At 33.1% G+C, this 17,309-nt stretch overlaps 1 protein-coding gene across 9 annotated transcripts in view; it reads left to right on the top strand.

Annotated features, from left to right (window-relative positions):
* ANKRD28 (ankyrin repeat domain 28) overlaps window positions 1–17,309 on the top strand; it is a 162,173-nt gene that overhangs the window by 55,481 nt on the left and 89,383 nt on the right. For 4 of the 9 annotated variants that reach the window (XM_019667157.1, XM_019667161.1, XM_019667155.1 and 1 more), the window contains exon 2: window positions 9,884–9,967. The exons of 2 other annotated variants lie outside the window; for them this stretch is intronic. In XM_019667157.1, the coding sequence (XP_019522702.1) occupies window positions 9,884–9,967 (84 nt within the window). Of the gene's footprint in view, window positions 1–6,967; window positions 7,178–7,209; window positions 8,736–9,883; window positions 9,968–17,309 lie in introns of those variants that run through there. 3 more of the 9 variants (XM_019667164.1, XM_019667156.1, XM_019667162.1) reach the window with 3 other exon arrangements.

Below are 17,309 nucleotides of genomic sequence, written 5' to 3' on the forward strand. Positions count from 1 at the left end.
TTTTTTTTTTTAGCTGAGCCATCCTGCTACCTGTTGGCAGCTCAGCGGCTGCTCAGCTCGGGCTGGGACTTGAACCGCTGTTGCTCAGAGCTCAAACTCTTGAGCGAGCTCTTTCAGTTTTATTTTCTTCAGCAGTAAAATGAAGAGACCTAAAGAAGTGAAGTAACATGCTGACAGATAGGTAGCCAACTTTTGTTAACTTCAACTTATGAAATTTCTGTGGAACCTTAACATTTGTGAAAAGGCCTCTGAATAATGAAGAAAATGGCACCTGTGAAATTCATTTACTATATTTCATAAGAAAATACTTTGTTGCCTTAAGCCAGGGCTAATATTGTGATAAAGTTAGAGAGCTCTATATGTGTTTTGAGGTAAGAGACAAAGAAAAAGAACTAGTGAGCCTTTCATGTTATGACAGAAATACCTAGAAGTTAACTAAGCAATTAGCTTTGAATGTTATTTTACTGTAGAGCAGCCTAACAGTTTATAATTGATATTATTGACTCTGAGCCACCATAAAAACCTGAACTGTATTCTTTTTCGTAAGACAGTAGTGTAGGTAGCATATTTTAGGCTTCTGTCTAAGATAGTTAAACTATTAAAATGTTAGTGTATATCCATGTATATGTCTAAGCCAGTGTTGTGCAGTATGATAGTCACTAGCTTAGTATGGCTAACTAATGTAACTGATTAAATGAATTCTTAATTGTGTTTAATTTTATTTAATTTAAATTTTAAAATACTTGATGTAGTTATTGGAAAACCTTTAAATATATTTAACATAACCTGAGCACGTGTATTTATATCCTCAACTAAATTTTATGAACTCAAAACTGTAAGTTTTAAGAAATTTAAACAAAACTGTACTTGATGTAGTTATTGGAAAGCTTAAGTATGTTTGGAACTACTTGAGCACATGTATTCATGTCCTGAAAACTCTTTATATTGATTACAAGCTGAAATAAAAATATTTTGGCTATACAGTTGACTTTTGAACAACAGTGTGGGTCCACTTATATGCTTTTTTTTTTTTTTTAATAAATATATGGTTGGCCCTCTGTATCCCCAGGTTTTGCATTCATGGATTTAACCAACAATAGATAAAAAACAGTATTCTTGATCTGTAGTTGGGAATCCATGAATGCAGAGAGCTGACTGTATTCTGTATCCATTGTTCTATGCCATTTCATATAAGGGACTTGTGCATCCAAGGATTTTGGTATCCACAGGTGGTCCTGGAACAATCCCCTACAAGTACTGAAGCACAACTGAAGTTTTGGGGGAGTCAAAGTTATACTCGGATTTTCAGTTGTGTGCATAGGGTTGGTACCCCTAACCCTGCATTGTTCAAAGGCCAGCTGTATTTGATTACATAAAATATTGTTATAATTAATTTTACCTTTTAAAAATGTTTCACCATTTTAAAATGTGTTTACATATGTGGCTCGCATTATACTTCTGTTAGATGGTGCTTGCCTACACTTTGGGTAGTTAAATATTATTCTTGTATTATAAATAGTTTTAAAGTTTCAACCTTTTCTCCAAAACATGATCATCAAGAGTAAGTTTTGATATTTTCTAGCTAGTAGACCATCTGTTTCTTTGAGAAACCACCCTTCCAATAAACTAAAGGAGGAAAAAATTGCAACAATGATGTTTGTGGATAGCTTTATAAAAGCCTTTCTTTTTAGAGGATGGACAGTTAGAAGGTATCTTTATACACCAATAACAATAAATTTATATGCTGCATTCTTACCAATGACTGAATTAGTGGCAAGTATAGTCCCTTTGACCCTTGAACAATACCGGTTTGAACTGCACGGGTCCACTTATATGCAGATTTTTTTTCAATAAAGATAGTTGGTCTTTGTTTGTTCCAGCCACATGGACCTTCCTTTAGTTTCTTCCCCTCCAATTTTATTTTCCTTCTGCAGTTTATCAGAGTTTGCAGTTATATATTTATTTGTGTGTAAGCTCCATTAGAACAAGGATTGACTTCATAATTTTGGTTTCCTCAGCCTAGCAGAAAGCCTGGCACATAGTAGATGATGAATAAATACAGATAAGTGGATGAGCCATTGACTGATTAGATGTTACTGAGCTTCCACTTCCCAGGTATAAATTGGATAATATTGTGGTAACCACCAATGGTGATTGAGAATTTAGGGAGAATATTTGTAATAAATGTTTGTTTCCTTTCCCTCTACTAATTTTCCTTTGCTTACCCAGGATGGTATGGTGGGTTGTTCTTCAAGCTGTTTTCTGATCAGCTACTGTTTCTATTACAATTTGTTGTTGCTAGTGTTTGTAATTCATTTTATTTATTGAAAACTTCAGTAGCTATGGTATGCTAGAGTATACATGGTGGAAAAATGGGGCTAGAAGGATACATGCCCGCTGATGATTAAAGAAGAGTAAGATTATCACTTAAGAGTTAGGCTCAGCTCCAAGTAAAAGAGAATCAAAATCACATTGATTAAACAAGGCAGGACTATTTCTCTCTGACATAAAAGTCAGGACGTAGGCAGTCCAGGGCTTTTATGGCTGTTCTGTCGCACAAAGTCCTCAGGGACCTAGATCCTCTCTAGCCTGCTCTTCCAGGAAGCAGGATGGGTATGCCATTTGTCCTTTTAAGAAGTTTTCTGGAAGCCACACAACACCTCTGCTTAAAATGCTGGTGAGAACTTTGTCATGTGACTCCTAGCTACAAGGGAGGCTGAGAAGTGTTGTCTTTGTTCTGTGAGGTTCTGTACTTACTAAAAACTGAATGTTCTAATTGAAGCGAAGATGGGAAGAATGGATACCGAATATAGGTCTTTGCAAAGAACACATCAGATTAATAATACGTAATACTAATATGTGTTAACAATATGCGTTACATAATAATAATAATAATAATAATAATAATAATGGAATGGTTAACAGTTTATTATTTATTACCATTGCAACATACCAGTTAGTATGTTAAACCACTTGAGATCTTCAGATAATATTCATTGTCAGCCATTTTGGAAATATGATAGGGTATATTTAAATGACCTAGTTTATAAATATATTACATGCAGAGAATTAAATCTGATCTGTTAAAGAAAGAGTTTGAATTCATCATTTTTAAAATATACAGTTAACCCTTGAACAACATGGGTGTGGGGCACGAACCTTCCCTCTCCCCTGTACAGTTGAAAATCTGCATATAACTTTTGACTCCCCCAAAACTACTAATAGCCTGTTGACTGGAAGCCTTACTGATAACATAAACAGTCAACACATTTTTTATATTATATGTATTATATACTGTATTGTTACAATAAAGTAAGCTAGAGAAAGAAAAAATTACTAAGAAAATCATAGAGGAAATATACATTTACAGTATTTATTGAAAAAAAGCCCACATATAAGTGGACCTGCACAGTATAAACAGAGTCAACCGTGTAAGTGATGTTTTTACAGTGGCCATACTATTCACAAGGAAATCTGACTGGTATTGTAGAAAGCAGCTATTTCTTAATCCCCCCTCCCACCCCACTGTCTTTTAAATCTGTTCATAAGACTTGAGAAAAAAGTCTTATGGACAGATGAAATATAGCTCAGGAAGATTGTTTAGGGATTCTTGAACTATGAGAAGGTATTCTGAAACATAGTTAGAACTTACTTCTTTACCATCTTTCACCACAAGCTTTTTATTTTTTAGTACTCAGAGACTAGCTTAAGCACAGAGTAAGTCCCTTAATACATCCTGAGTAAGATGTTTTATTCTGTGATAATCAATATGGATTCACAGATTTGTAAGAGATAAGTTGAGCTTTGGGTTGAATCTCTATGTAGAAAGGAAAAATCATTTGTGTCAAAAAAAAAAAAGATTCTGGTGTAACAAAATTAGGAACCTAAAAATAATCTTTCAGGATGTTAAATTTTTATCAATAAAATGCAAGTTAAAATGAGCTTCACCATTACGTGATTCTGTGAAGAGTAGGAGTAAGCTTTTGGTAGGATACATTTTAGCATAAAGAATAGGATTATGAAGTTATGAGGGTTGAAATTGTTGGCTTACCAAAAACACTTACTCTAACTTGGCCTAAAAAGTAAGTGCCTCAAGGAAAAACCACGTTCCATTGCCATTGTTCAACTGAAAAAAAAAAAATCAATGTTGAACTAGTTTTCTCAGTCTTTGTCAATTCTTTATCATAAGTAGTTTCTCCATTTCTAATTTCCTAAATACTTATTTACCTGCCTCCTTTTCCTTTAAGATGTGAATTCCTTGATGTTAGGGACCTGTCTTATTTAGTAGAAGATATAAAATAGTGCTGTATGGTGCTGTTAACTTCAATAATAAAAAAATGTTGAAATATTTATCAGTATTTTTCATCTATCTTTGGTTATATAGTGTATCACGGGCCAGTACTTTTTACTCTTTCTCTTTCCCTAGACTGAAGTACAGTGAATCTAGAAGAATGGAAAAAACCAGTAGTCCTACTTCTTACCTAAATTACTGCTTCCCCCACCCAATAACAGGTAGTAAATTCATGTCTGATTACTGGAGTGTTGTTAGCTTCTAGCATTTTCTCCAGAAGAGCCTGGAAAAGGTGGGGATTTAGCCACTGAATGGGGTCTCTAGCCCCCAGTGGGGGCTCTGTACATAGCCCTTTATTTACCCACAGGTTTCACTAAGGATATCATTCAACGACCCTAAATATCCATAATAATAATACTATCTTTATTTTATTTAAACTTCACTGTGAATATAGCACTATAAAGTAGATTCTGTTAATGCCCTTTAATCGATGTTGAAATGATTCCCAGAGAGGTTCAGTAACCTGTGGGAAACTGGATTAGGATACATGCAGTTTAGCTACAAAGTTTACATTCTCAATCACTGTGCTATTATAGTATTTCTTGTAGATAAAAATCTCAGATTATTATTATTTTATAAGTATGGAGAAATTTAGGCTCAGGGAATTTAAGTAGCTTGTCCAAGGACACAGCTAATGTATAATGGAATCAGAATTTGTTCTCCACATACGTAGGCTAACTCCTGAGCCCTTCATTTTAGCTGTCATCCTATATCACTGTTTTATCTCCTTTCAGTTGATAACATTTAAGTTGCTCACCTACTGGAGGTACGAAACTCATTTTCTTGCACCTTAATGCCTCCTGTGTTTTCTGATTAAAGTGTGTGTGTGTGTGTGTGTGTGTGTTACATATATGTATGAATCCCCCATTGTGTTTTATAATTTTACCACTCTATTCCAGAGTCTTATGACATAATAGAATTCATTTATTGAAATTATTTACAGATGGAGGAAAGTGGAAGAAAACAATATGTATATAACAGTCCCTGCCTTCAAGGAGCTTGTTTCCTGGTTGGGAAAGACCTAAGTATGGAATTTGACCTAGAACAAGAAACAGGATGTACCTGCTCAAAGTCTATGTATTTATGCACTGGATACTTTGGAACAGTTAAAATTGTCCGTATAAAAGAGATTTTGATTTTTGGGGGGGAAGGGGAAGGAGACAGAATATAGGATATTGTCACTATAATGGTTTCATTTTCAGGTATTTCAAATATTAAGGTGATATTTTTTATTTAGCCATGTGGAGATAGTTACCATCATTTTTTATATGTCGAAATACTTCTGTGTCTTTAATTTGGCCTTAAACTATTTTTTATATTTTAAAATACAACTATGTAAATTGTAAGCATAGTTTAGTATCTTGGTACAGTTATATTAGGGTCACAGTTTTTTTTTCATAGATATTTAATGGTTTTTGTTCTTAAATTCTGGTGTTCTTATCTATATCATTCTGGGCTTTTTTCTCTTTATGTTTTGATAAGTAAAGTGGCTTGAATGCAAAAGTTAACACCAGCTCTGAAATACTCATTTAAAAATAACTTGTTTGGGAATATTATTGCAATAAATAGTATATTCCTTCTTTACTCAAACTTTTCACGGTCATTATAGGTTACTTGTTCTTTAAGATCACTTTTACTGTCTGGTATTATAGGTTGCAAAGACCCTGAGTGTGTGTGCGCGTACACTACTCAGTGGAAGCAGACTAGACTAGAAAGAGCATGTGTTTGAAATTAGGCACAACTTGACTAATTTGCATGACTTCGGATAAAATACTTATTTCTGAGTGATTTTTCCTCTATAATGGAATGTAGTGAGGTTATTGTGAGTATTAGATGAGAAAGTACAACACATCATAAATGTTTGAAAATAACTTTTGTTTATTAATAAAATTTCTAGTTGATAGAAGATCAAAGATTGAAAGGGAACCATGATATTTTCTTTATAATTTTTCTCTTGGGAAATAGCCCTATTGTTGAGTAAACAGAGAAAGGGGGGAGAAGCCAACTATAAATTGGTAATTTTCGACACTTATTTGTAACTTTGGGAATATTAATTTTATAGGGGAGGGAGATTCTTTGCTTTCTTTGTGTTAGTTACCCTGTGCCTTTTTGACATACAGATAATTCAGTACCAGGAACTTTACACAACAGTTTTATGTAGTTATTCAATAGATTTTTAAGGCTTTATTCCTTTTACAGATGGGAAGGTAGAGTTATTTAATTTATTCAGCAAAAATTCAGATGATCCATAGAATTTTAGAGTTAAGATTTCTACATTATAAAATTTTTATTTTTTTCCTTTAAAAACATGACTTGATTGATTAAATTCACTTAGAAATTGTTAGTAAATCTTAAATTTCTTTTGTTTAAACTTCTTTGGATCCTTGAAAATAACATACATCTGGTAGATTTTAAATGGTCTTGGTAAAAATAAGAATAAAACCTTAGGTTCATGGTTTCTATATGTTCATAAAATATCTCTCCATCTCTAATTCTCTTATATGGGCTCACTGCAGACATTCTTAATGCAGCTGTCATTATAGGGTTAAACATTTGCTATATTCTTTCATACGAAAGCAGTTAAGTTGTTTGGAATTGTTTACTTGCTAAAACCGGTGTTAGTCAGCAGAGGCAGTACACCAGATTTCTTTGTGGCTTTTAGTGGAAAATGTTAAAAGCGCACTCATTTTTCAGTTACAGAATTTTTCAGTTTGTTCTGGATTAGTCACAGAACTGGCATGAACCTTCTAATTGTGAAGGCAGTCCAACTGCACTATTTTTTCTCCTGCTAGAGGAAGTTACATCCCCAGCAGTAGCTCAGCTCTGGTAAGTGTAACATGTGAGCATTACTAGGCATTTCATCCTGCGGTTCTGCAGTCTTTGCTATTCAGACTGTTCCTGAGTTGGAATGCTTCTGTGGGGCCGATCCTTACGTTCTATAGATATTTCTTAAGGACCTACTCATTTGGAGGTGTCAGTGGTGTTTTGCAAGATCATCCGAGGAACAGGAAAACATCTGAAATCTACTGAAAAGGATAACTGTAGCGGTTTTCACAGTGGAAGGAAACTGTATTGGCACAGAGGCAGATGATTGAATAAAGTAGTTGGCTCAAAGAAGATGCTCAGTCTGCTGTTTTTTTCTCTGAATGAAGACTATTTAATGGAAGCTGTATTCATGTGGAGATCAAAGGAAACACTGGAATGATAAACTACTGGGGTTTTTTTCTCTCTCTTTTTTTAAATGAAAAGCCTGAAGCAGTAATTCGAGCTCAAATGCCTTCTAATCCCTTCGCGGCCTGCCTGTTCTATTAGGATTCCCTGCTCGCACCATTTCTGCCTGGTGCCTGTGGCCTTTTGCTGGAGCAGCCACAGACAACTGCCTGATGGAGAACGAATGAATGCTCTCCCTTGCTTCTGCTACTGATAGGAATAAAGCTATCTGTGTTTCATCTATTATGTGGGATACCTGGATTAATCCAGCTATATTCTAGTACCAAGAGTCCTATTGTCTCTTGGGGTCTGACTCATCGCATGTAAATGTACTGCAGCTTTGCTATTAATGCAGAGTGTTGTGTTTTTTGTTTTTTTCTTTCCCAAACACAGAAAGAATTGTCAGCCTCTGAGCTGCATTTTAAGAATTTGTGCTGAGCTCTAGATGTATTTTTTTTTTCTGGATAGTGTCTGCATTAAACTAGTGAAGTTGAAGAAATGAAGATAAATTAGAAGTGGAAACAGAATAGTGAGATTTTATTTTTTATTTACAATTATAAGCAAGCCAGCTACCGGTAACTATATGACCTTGCAGGCAAGCGTGGGGTATAGCTGTAATTATCTCTGTCACAGCAGTTGTTTCTCATTTCATTCTGCATTGTGTGGTGTTGTCACCCAAAACAATGATCTTTTTATGCAAGTAAATTTCTGTGAGACACAGAGCAATATGACTATTTTGGTAGGGGAAAAATATTTTTAAATGAGCTTATACTGGGCTCAGTTGTAGTTGTTGACATGTTGGTGTGAAATTTCTTTTAAGTATTGCAATAATCCAACAGAAAATAACAGAATTTTGTTGTTTTTAGGAAGTTATAAGTTATGTAGTCATAATTTTAAACTTCAGTTTTTCTGGTAATACTTACTAACTTTAAAAAACCAGCTGTGCTGTTCAGAGAATGATTCTAAGTGTTGTACAGAAGAGGAGGAAAAACTGCTTGTACTCTTCCAACTGTGACTTTTATCACAGAGCTTGGAATTTAGTATTTTAAAAGAGCGAATGAGTCGAGTGTGTATTGTTGTTTTGGAGGAGGTAGAAGATGAGTCTCCTGAATTCATTTCTAAATTGCCACAGGAAAATAAATCCTTTCATCCTCCACCTTCTGGAAATGTGTTGGTAAGATAAGAGAGTTTATATGTTTACTGTATTCTACTGAACTAGTAGGGTAAATTTTATTTTTTAAGAATAAATGTAAGTTAATTTCCACTGGTTTCATTAAAAACTCCTATTAAAGCAATATAATCATGTAAATATTATGCAGTATTACTTGTGTGTAAAATGCACATTTCTGATTTTTACTTTTTCAGATGTTTAGATAACTTTTCAGACTTGACTCGCCATCTCTTAATCTCTTAAGACTTTTTAAAAAATAATTTGAGAGCAGTCGTTACGGCAACCACGTTTCTGTTTTCATTTTATGGTTTTAAAAACTGAGGTAACAAGAATGAGGAACTCTGTTTTAGGAAATGTTGACTACTGCCAGCAACACCAGGGCACATAATGAATTTTATGTGTTTACGTGCAAGACTTTCCTAGGAAAAAGAATCCGACTTTATTCTTAATTTTATTTTTAGTGCTGTTGTCAATTGGCTTCTTGTTTGACTAGTATAATATGATACTTTATCAGAGAGGCTGTGTCGTTGATTAAGAAGTTGTTATATTTAGACATGCACGTGTTTGCCTCTTCATGTTATTCAGGTATGCAATATTTTTTGGTCTTTGAATAGTGGTGATTTTCATCAATTGCCAGCTTTTCTTTCTTTGGATTTATATCTTTATATGTGTAATGCTAACTTTTGCAAGCTATTTTGATGCCCCAAACAGAACTTCTCAGAGAAGCCTTCTCTGCTGGACCTCAGCATTGACTGGGAACTGCTTATTTGACAAGTTGCTTCCCACAAGTAGATATTGAGATGTCACACTGGTGTTTGGCAGAAACTTTCTTTTTAGCATATATATAAACAAAAGGCTTGCACTCATTAAAAAAAATAAAAATCTGATTATGTTTATTATACCACCTAATTTTTGTCATACTGAATTGATTTTTTTAAAATTAGGCCTCCTTTTTTTTTTTTTCCAAGGAGGAATCCTGTATTTTTAAATGATTTAACTTCAGGAAACTTTTCATCAATAACAAAAAAAAACCCAAACAAATATTTGTTGCTATAGGAAAGGAAAATTTTAGATTTAAAAGTTATGTGGAAATAACTTTAGAATCATCCATGTACTGTGATTAATGTTTTTATTACTCTCTTATATTTTAGCCATCACTGGTGCAAGCTATATTTAATGGAGATCCTGATGAAGTTCGAGCACTAATATTTAAGAAAGAAGATGTTAACTTTCAGGTAACACAATTAATTCACTGATACCAGCCTTTAAGCCTATTTTTAAAAACTCTTTCCTAGAGTTATGATTTTTTGTTTAAAAGACATAACAATTCTGTAACAGTTTTTTTCAAATGAGATTAGAAGGGTCTTGAGGCAAAAAGGGAAGGAACTGGACATATATTCAAGAGAACAAGGAGCCAATGAGGATCCTTTTTTCCCCCTGGCTTTTTACTTTGAAATATTTAACAGGAAAGTTGAAAAAAAATACTTCGAATACCCATATAACCTCCACTTAGATATAGCATTAATAACATTTTGCCACATTTGCTTTCTCCCTGATATTTACAAAGATTTGATATATTTTTCTTCTGCTGCTGAATCCCATTTGAAAGTAAGTTGCAGACATCTTGACACTTCACTGTTGATTACTTGTGTGCATTTCAGATGGGTTCTTTTTTGTGAACTCAAAATAAAAGACATTTCTATCAAGTTTATAATATATCAACCATGATTATGAGATCAAATTTGCTTTTTGTAAATAATCCTGGTAAGCATTATACAGAAAGATTCATCTGTTTCAATCTCTAGGTAAAAAAAGATATATTGTTTGAAAAGTCTCTAAATTTAAGGGTATAGTGAATTTAACATTCAGAACTGACATGAAGGATAATTTTAGAGTATTTTCCAGTGGCCAATAGTTTATTTAATTTACTAAATTGAGACTGAAAATATGTAATTTACTATAATTTCAAATTCATTAATGTATATATTTTAGAAACAAGTGTTTTCATTACATTTTTCATAATTTAGTCCTCTGAATAATGGAAGTTGGGGGAGGTCATGTTTCATAAGGTCACTATAGTTACACTAAAACAGATGACCTAGAAATGATTGGTAATTCTAAGAAAGTCCAACCCTGAAAGCTCATCTCAAACTCTCATCTTTCCACCATTCTTTTATTACTGTGACCACTTAATGTTAAATAGGTATATAAAGTATTTATCTTAGTTTTTAAAGTTAAATTATTCAAATAGATTTGAATCTTTGGCTAAAATGGTTCATTCTAACGTTGGGTAGTGATCAAAATGCTATATCATTACATTTTTTTCTTAAACCTTCGAAAGTGAGTTGCCTTTAAGTTTATATTTATTGGAAACATACACCTAATTCAGGATTTATTGTTTTAGGCTAAATGAAGTTCATGCTCACTTTACCTAATTGGGATGTCTTGGAGAGTCTACTTTTAGGACAGAAAATAGTTATAGGTATAGACTTAAAAAGAAGGAAAACAGCATTCTGTTTATTTAACTCTAGTTTTGTTTGTTTGTTTGTTTTTTAATAGTACTAACAAATTTTATTTTGGTGAGAAAGCTTGGACTACACTCCTACTTACCATAGTTAATTTCTCCATCGTTAACAAGGTCTCATTATAGCCAACACTGTTTTCTGCTGTATTAAGCAAATTATCCTAAGTTTAAAAAAATTTACTCAGAATCATTTTTGAGCATCTGTTTATTCTGCTGTGATGTCCTTGGTAGCTACTGTGTATGTATAACTAGTGTGTGACACCTCCTCCCCAATAACTTTTATGAATTTTAGCCTCTACTTACAGATTTCTTTCTTTACTTACACTTAACTGTCATTTCTTAATATCTCCTAGCTTGTTCCCTTGCTCTACAACTTGGGACAGAACTAAAAACTAGATTAGTACTGTACTTCAAATCAGTAGGCCCTTCTTGAGGGTGATTCTTCTGTTGTCTTCAGTGATTCATGGGTTTTGACAAACAATTTTTATGGTTGCTTTTAGGCCTTTTGTCTTGTGACTCAATATTTGAGAGTATTATTGTGATTATGACATTTGTTAAATCTTTGGCCATTTTTCTAATTCAAGATGGTAAATTTTTTCTTTTTCTATTTTTGTCCTCTATGATAAGGAATCACATGGGGTTTTAAAAGTTGTGTGTGTGTGTGTGTGTGTGTGTGTGTGTGTGTGTGTGTGTGTGTAATAAAACACTGTTTTTGTCATAAAATCCACTGACTCTTGATAGGCAATAAAATATTTTTAAGCTTTATGTCAGTGTGACAGTGGTGTTTTTCTAAAACAAATTTATTTAAATACATATTTGAGAATAACATCTGACATTTTGAAACCTAATTTTTTTATAAATTTTTAGAGTCTATTAAGAGTTCAGATTTGTTTTTGTATTATTAAATAAACATTGTTATTATTTTAGTTTCTTCAGTCATATCCCAAAGTTCTGAATACTGTGGACCTCTACATAGCATCTTTCTTAGTAACACACATAATTGATTTTTAACAGAACTCTAAAATATTATGCCTTTGTATTATGTAGTCTGAGAAGGAAATCTATTGTAGAAACTAAGGTGATTTTACTAGAAAATACTGGAGTTTTATATTTGGAGGCTTTGGGCCACAAATAGTAGACCACCTGGCTACATAAAGGTTTATTCCTTATCTGATAATTTAACGCAGAGCAAGGTGATTTGGGGGTTGGTTAAAACGGTAATGTCAGAGCTTTGGACGAGCTTCTCTGTAAGGCTCTTGGCTTTCTCCTCTTGGTAAAGAGATTACTGTTGCATCCTGTACTCATGGCAAACAACCAAAGAACAAGGAAAGGGGACTCTCCCTATACGTTTCCTTTCTTTTCTTTTTTTAATAAACAAAAACTTCTTTTCCAGAGTCTCCATAAAACTTCCTCTGACATTCTATTGGGTAACCAATCTACCAGCCAAGCTAGAATGGAATTAGCTTTTTGCTTAGATCAATCATTGTTCATTGCCTGGTTCATCCCCTGGGGTAAAACTCTAGAGGCTTATCGTCACTGATTATATTCCATATCTGGAGAAAAACCTGCATTTTCATAGGAGAGAATAAAGGACAAATAGTTGTTTGGATAGGCAACCTAATAGAAGATTTTTGATAATTTGTAAACAGTTGAAATAGCAAACTTCTGAAAAAATAAATGTCATTTGGATGTGGAAAATGCACTGTGAACCAAAAAAGATGAAACAGTCAAAAAAAAAAATTAAAGGCAGAGTGGTATATACAGTGAAAAGAACAATTGAAATTTAACTTGAAAGACCTAAGTACTTGTATCTTCTTAGCCTTATTAGCTATACTAGTTGAACAAATACACTTAATTTCTTAAAGATGCAGCTTTCTTTTGTTGTAAAATACATGGGGTTACATTAATGGCCTTCAGGGTGTTTTTCCACCCCAAGTTTAGGATGCTCTAAAAATTCCAAGAGACCTTGAGTGACCTGTTTTTGCCCAAAAGGTTTCATTTGTATTTCTAGATTTATGTGACCAAATGCCTTTCCCTAGGATTTATTTGAACTTAATGCCGTGTTGTGGTGCCAAAATAATTTAAACTGAAATATTAACACATTTCAAAGTAAAGGCCTGACTTTATAAGAAAATTATTTTCTACAAGTAGGAATTGTTTTTCTCTATGCAGAGTGATAGAAATTGGTGTTAATTAATATTATTCTAGAGACAGTAATATGCTTAAACCTTTTTATGTTACTTGATTTAACTCAAGAATCTTGTAAAATTGGTAGGTTAACATTTCCATTCTACCAAAACTGAAACTCAGCAAGGTTAAATGTCTCTAGGGTCAGTAGAGCAGAACAGGAATTTGAACCTATGTAGACTTGACAGTAACTGGGGAAATAAAAAAGTAAATCGGAGAGAAATATTTTTTCTTTTGCCAAATAGTGCCATAAAGCAATAATGATTCAAAAATGGATTTCTCCTCCTAAAAGTGATGTCCACATTCTAAAGACTTCTACCTTTTAAACCGTAATACAAATGTGATTATAATTTTCGTGATGCCAAGTGCTATTACATTTTAGAATTGCAAATGAGTAAATATACAAGCCTCCCTTAGTGCCATACTTTTTGGTTGGATAAATAAAGTAGTATCAATGTAGTATCAAACTAGGGGGTAATTATAATCCAGCCAACACTGATTTTAGTGTTTAAAACAGAGAAAGACCTTGATTAAATGACCCTTTTTAAACTCAAAATAGTTGATTTAAGAGTTAGTCAGTATATCCTGCCTGTATTATATAACTGAATATTATTTAAAATGCTGCCTTGTATCTTTTACTTATTGGCTTCTGAATTTAGATGCACTTTGTCATTCAAAATGTTTTGGGATTGGTTTTGCCAAACTAATCTTCCAAAGTATTAAAATCTTTACGCTTTCAAAAATACTTTCTGGGATCATTGAAACAATGTTGATTTTTTTCAGATGACATGCTCAGCAAATATATATGTATACATGTATATGTACATCATATCACACAAGTACATCATTAATTTTCATTATTATTGTAATAATATTGTTGGCAGTTAACACAAAGTAGTAAACCTTAAGTTTACACAGGTTGCCTGAGCTCCACCCATCCCCGTCCTTCACAGTGTTCTGTAGTCTTTTCTGGAGATTAGCAAGAAGTGCTCTAAACCTTTAACATTAATCTTTCTCATGGTTACATGTCTCTCCTGCTGGCTTGCAGTTAATGTTCCTGAATTCTTAAAACCTCTTCAGTCAGTTATCTGAGATTATGTGCACTCTCTGCCCTAAAATTATGTGTGTGTATATGGTTTTCTGAGCTACCAACAGAAATTAGTATTGGAGCCCACAACCCTTGCCCCATCACATGTACCCACCCAGCTTCTGGCTGGCTTCCGTCTAACATGAGGTGGAAACGACAGGTAAAGGAGAACCAATTCAGCTTTCATCCAGGAGAAAATTCCCCTATAGTTTCTCCATGTCTAGAAACTGCATTTCTATTCTTGCCAATGCTTCTAGATTCCAGCCTCAGATTTTTAAAATTTTCTTGACTAATGTTCAGATTTCCCCCCAAGATCTATAAATGAGTGTAAGTGCTAATTCATTGTGACTCAGTGGCTATTATAGTAGTTCCTGAAACAAAGAAGGTATTGTCTAATGTCAGCTGGGGGGTTTTTAATTATGTTTATTGGGATAACAGTTAATAACATTATATAAATTTCAGGTATACAACTTTGTAATACAACATCTATATACTCTTACTGGGTGCTCCCCATGCTAAGTCTAGTCTCCTTCCGTCACCTTGCATTTGACCCCCTTTCACCTCTCCCTCCTCCCCCCACCTCCTTTCCCCTCTGGTAACCACCATTCTGTTGCCTGTATCTGTGAGTTGGAAACCAGCTGGTTTTGCACCTAGAAACTGATGGTGATTTATTTTTGTACTCCATTCATATTATAGTTTCTTATTTAGCATATACGTGTTCTATACCTTTTTTTCATCCCCAATATATTTTGGGAATCAGTCCAGAACTTACTCATGCTTCTTTATAGCCATATAGTTTTGTATTATGTGTTTATAACAATTTATTTAACCAGTTCCCCTCTTAGAGGGCATTTGGGTTATTTTTAATCTTGCTAGTTGGTAATAAATGGAATCTTCTCACCAACTAAACAAAAATTCTGCTTCAGTGGACAAGCAAAAATTCTACAAAGTTTGTATTTATTATGATTATTAAATATATTGTCAACTTCCCAAATAGATTAAATATCCTGTAAGTTCTTTGTTTGAAGTAACTTTGGTGGAAATGTATATGTAAATTGGCGTATGTATAAATAATGGGATTCTTGATAGAAATCAAGTACCTTTACTTGTATACTCAGAAATAATCCTGATGATTTTTATACTTATATGTAAATAAAGATGATAATTATATAGTATAGCAAAAATGTCATAAATTATGTCCTAAATTTCAGACTGAACTGAAGTTACTAATTGATCTGATAGGTCTCAGCTAGCCCCTCAACCAATTTTTTTGTTTTATTGAGGTATAATTGACATACAATAAATTGCATATATTTAAAGTACAATTTCCTGAGTTTTGACTTGTGTATACACCTATTAAACCATCACCACAATCAAGATAGTTAACATTCCCTTTACTCCCAAAAGACTCTATTTGCCCCTAACCCCTGATCTTTGTGTCACTCACTATAGATTAATTTTTATTTTCTGGAGCTTTGTATAAATGGAATTATACAATATGGTTTTTTTTTTTTAGTCTAGCTTTTTTCACACTGCATAATTATTTTGAGGTTCATGCATTTTCTAGTATGTATTAATAGTTCATTCCTTTCTGTTGCTGAGTCATATCCCATTGTATTATAAATATATGAAATTAGTTTTTTCACACACCTACCTATGGATAAACATTGGAGTTGTTTCTCTTTTTCCTCTATTACAAATAAATGTACTGTGAGCATTTGTATACAAGTCTTTGTTTCTTGGGTAAATATCTACTGGTAGAATGATCAGACCATGTGATAGGTGCATGTTTAACTTTTTAAGAAACTGAAACTGTTTCCAAACTGGTTGTACTATTATATGTACATTCCCACCAACTGAATATGAGAATTCCAGTTTTACCACATCCTCTTTTCGAGTGTTTTTGCTAGTTTCTTTTTCTTATTGAATTGTTTTCTTACTCTTGAGGTTTGGGAGCTCTTTGTATGTTCTGGATACAAGTCCTCAATCTGTGGCTGTGTTTTCATTCTCTTTAAGAGTGTTTTTGAAAAGCAGAAGTTTTAAATTTTGGTGATGTCCAATTTATCACATTCTTTTATGGATCTTGGTTTGGTGTTATATCTAAAAAAAATCTGTCTCAGTGTCATATAGATTTTTCTCGTATCTTCTAGAAATTTTGTAGTTTTAAATTTTACATTTAGATCTGTAATCATTTTTGAGTTGATATTTGTATATGGTACAAGATATATATCAAAGTTCACTTTTTTATATATGGATATACATATAATTGTTAAAATTCTTGTTTAAAAGGCTATAATACTACTTTTCTTCGCTGAATAGCCTTTGCATCTTTATTAAAAATCAGTTGTCCATATATGTGAGGATCTATTTATGGACTATATTATGTTCCATTGATGTATTTGTCTAGCTTAATATCAATACCACACTTTTATGGTACTGTAAGTATTCACCAACTTTTTCTTCTTTTTCAAAATTGTTTTGGCTTTTCCTAGGGTCTTTGTGTTTCCATGTGAATTTTAGGATCACCATGTTAATTTCTAGGAAACACAAAAGAAATTGGGATTGGGTTGATCTGTATAGATCAATTTGGCAAAATTGTGTTTTAAAAATATTGAGTCTTCTGACCCATGAACAAGTTATATCTCTCCATTTATGTAAGTCATTCTTAATTTCTCAGCAAATTTTGTAATTTCATTGTTCATGGCCTTTTGCATCCATATTCTATAAATTTTGTTCCTATTATAAATGTTATTTAATTTCAAAATAGTCTAATTATTCT

The sequence above is a fragment of the Hipposideros armiger genome, unplaced genomic scaffold, assembly GCF_001890085.2.
Source record: "Hipposideros armiger isolate ML-2016 unplaced genomic scaffold, ASM189008v1 scaffold_486, whole genome shotgun sequence".
Taxonomy (NCBI): Eukaryota; Metazoa; Chordata; class Mammalia; order Chiroptera; family Hipposideridae; genus Hipposideros; species Hipposideros armiger.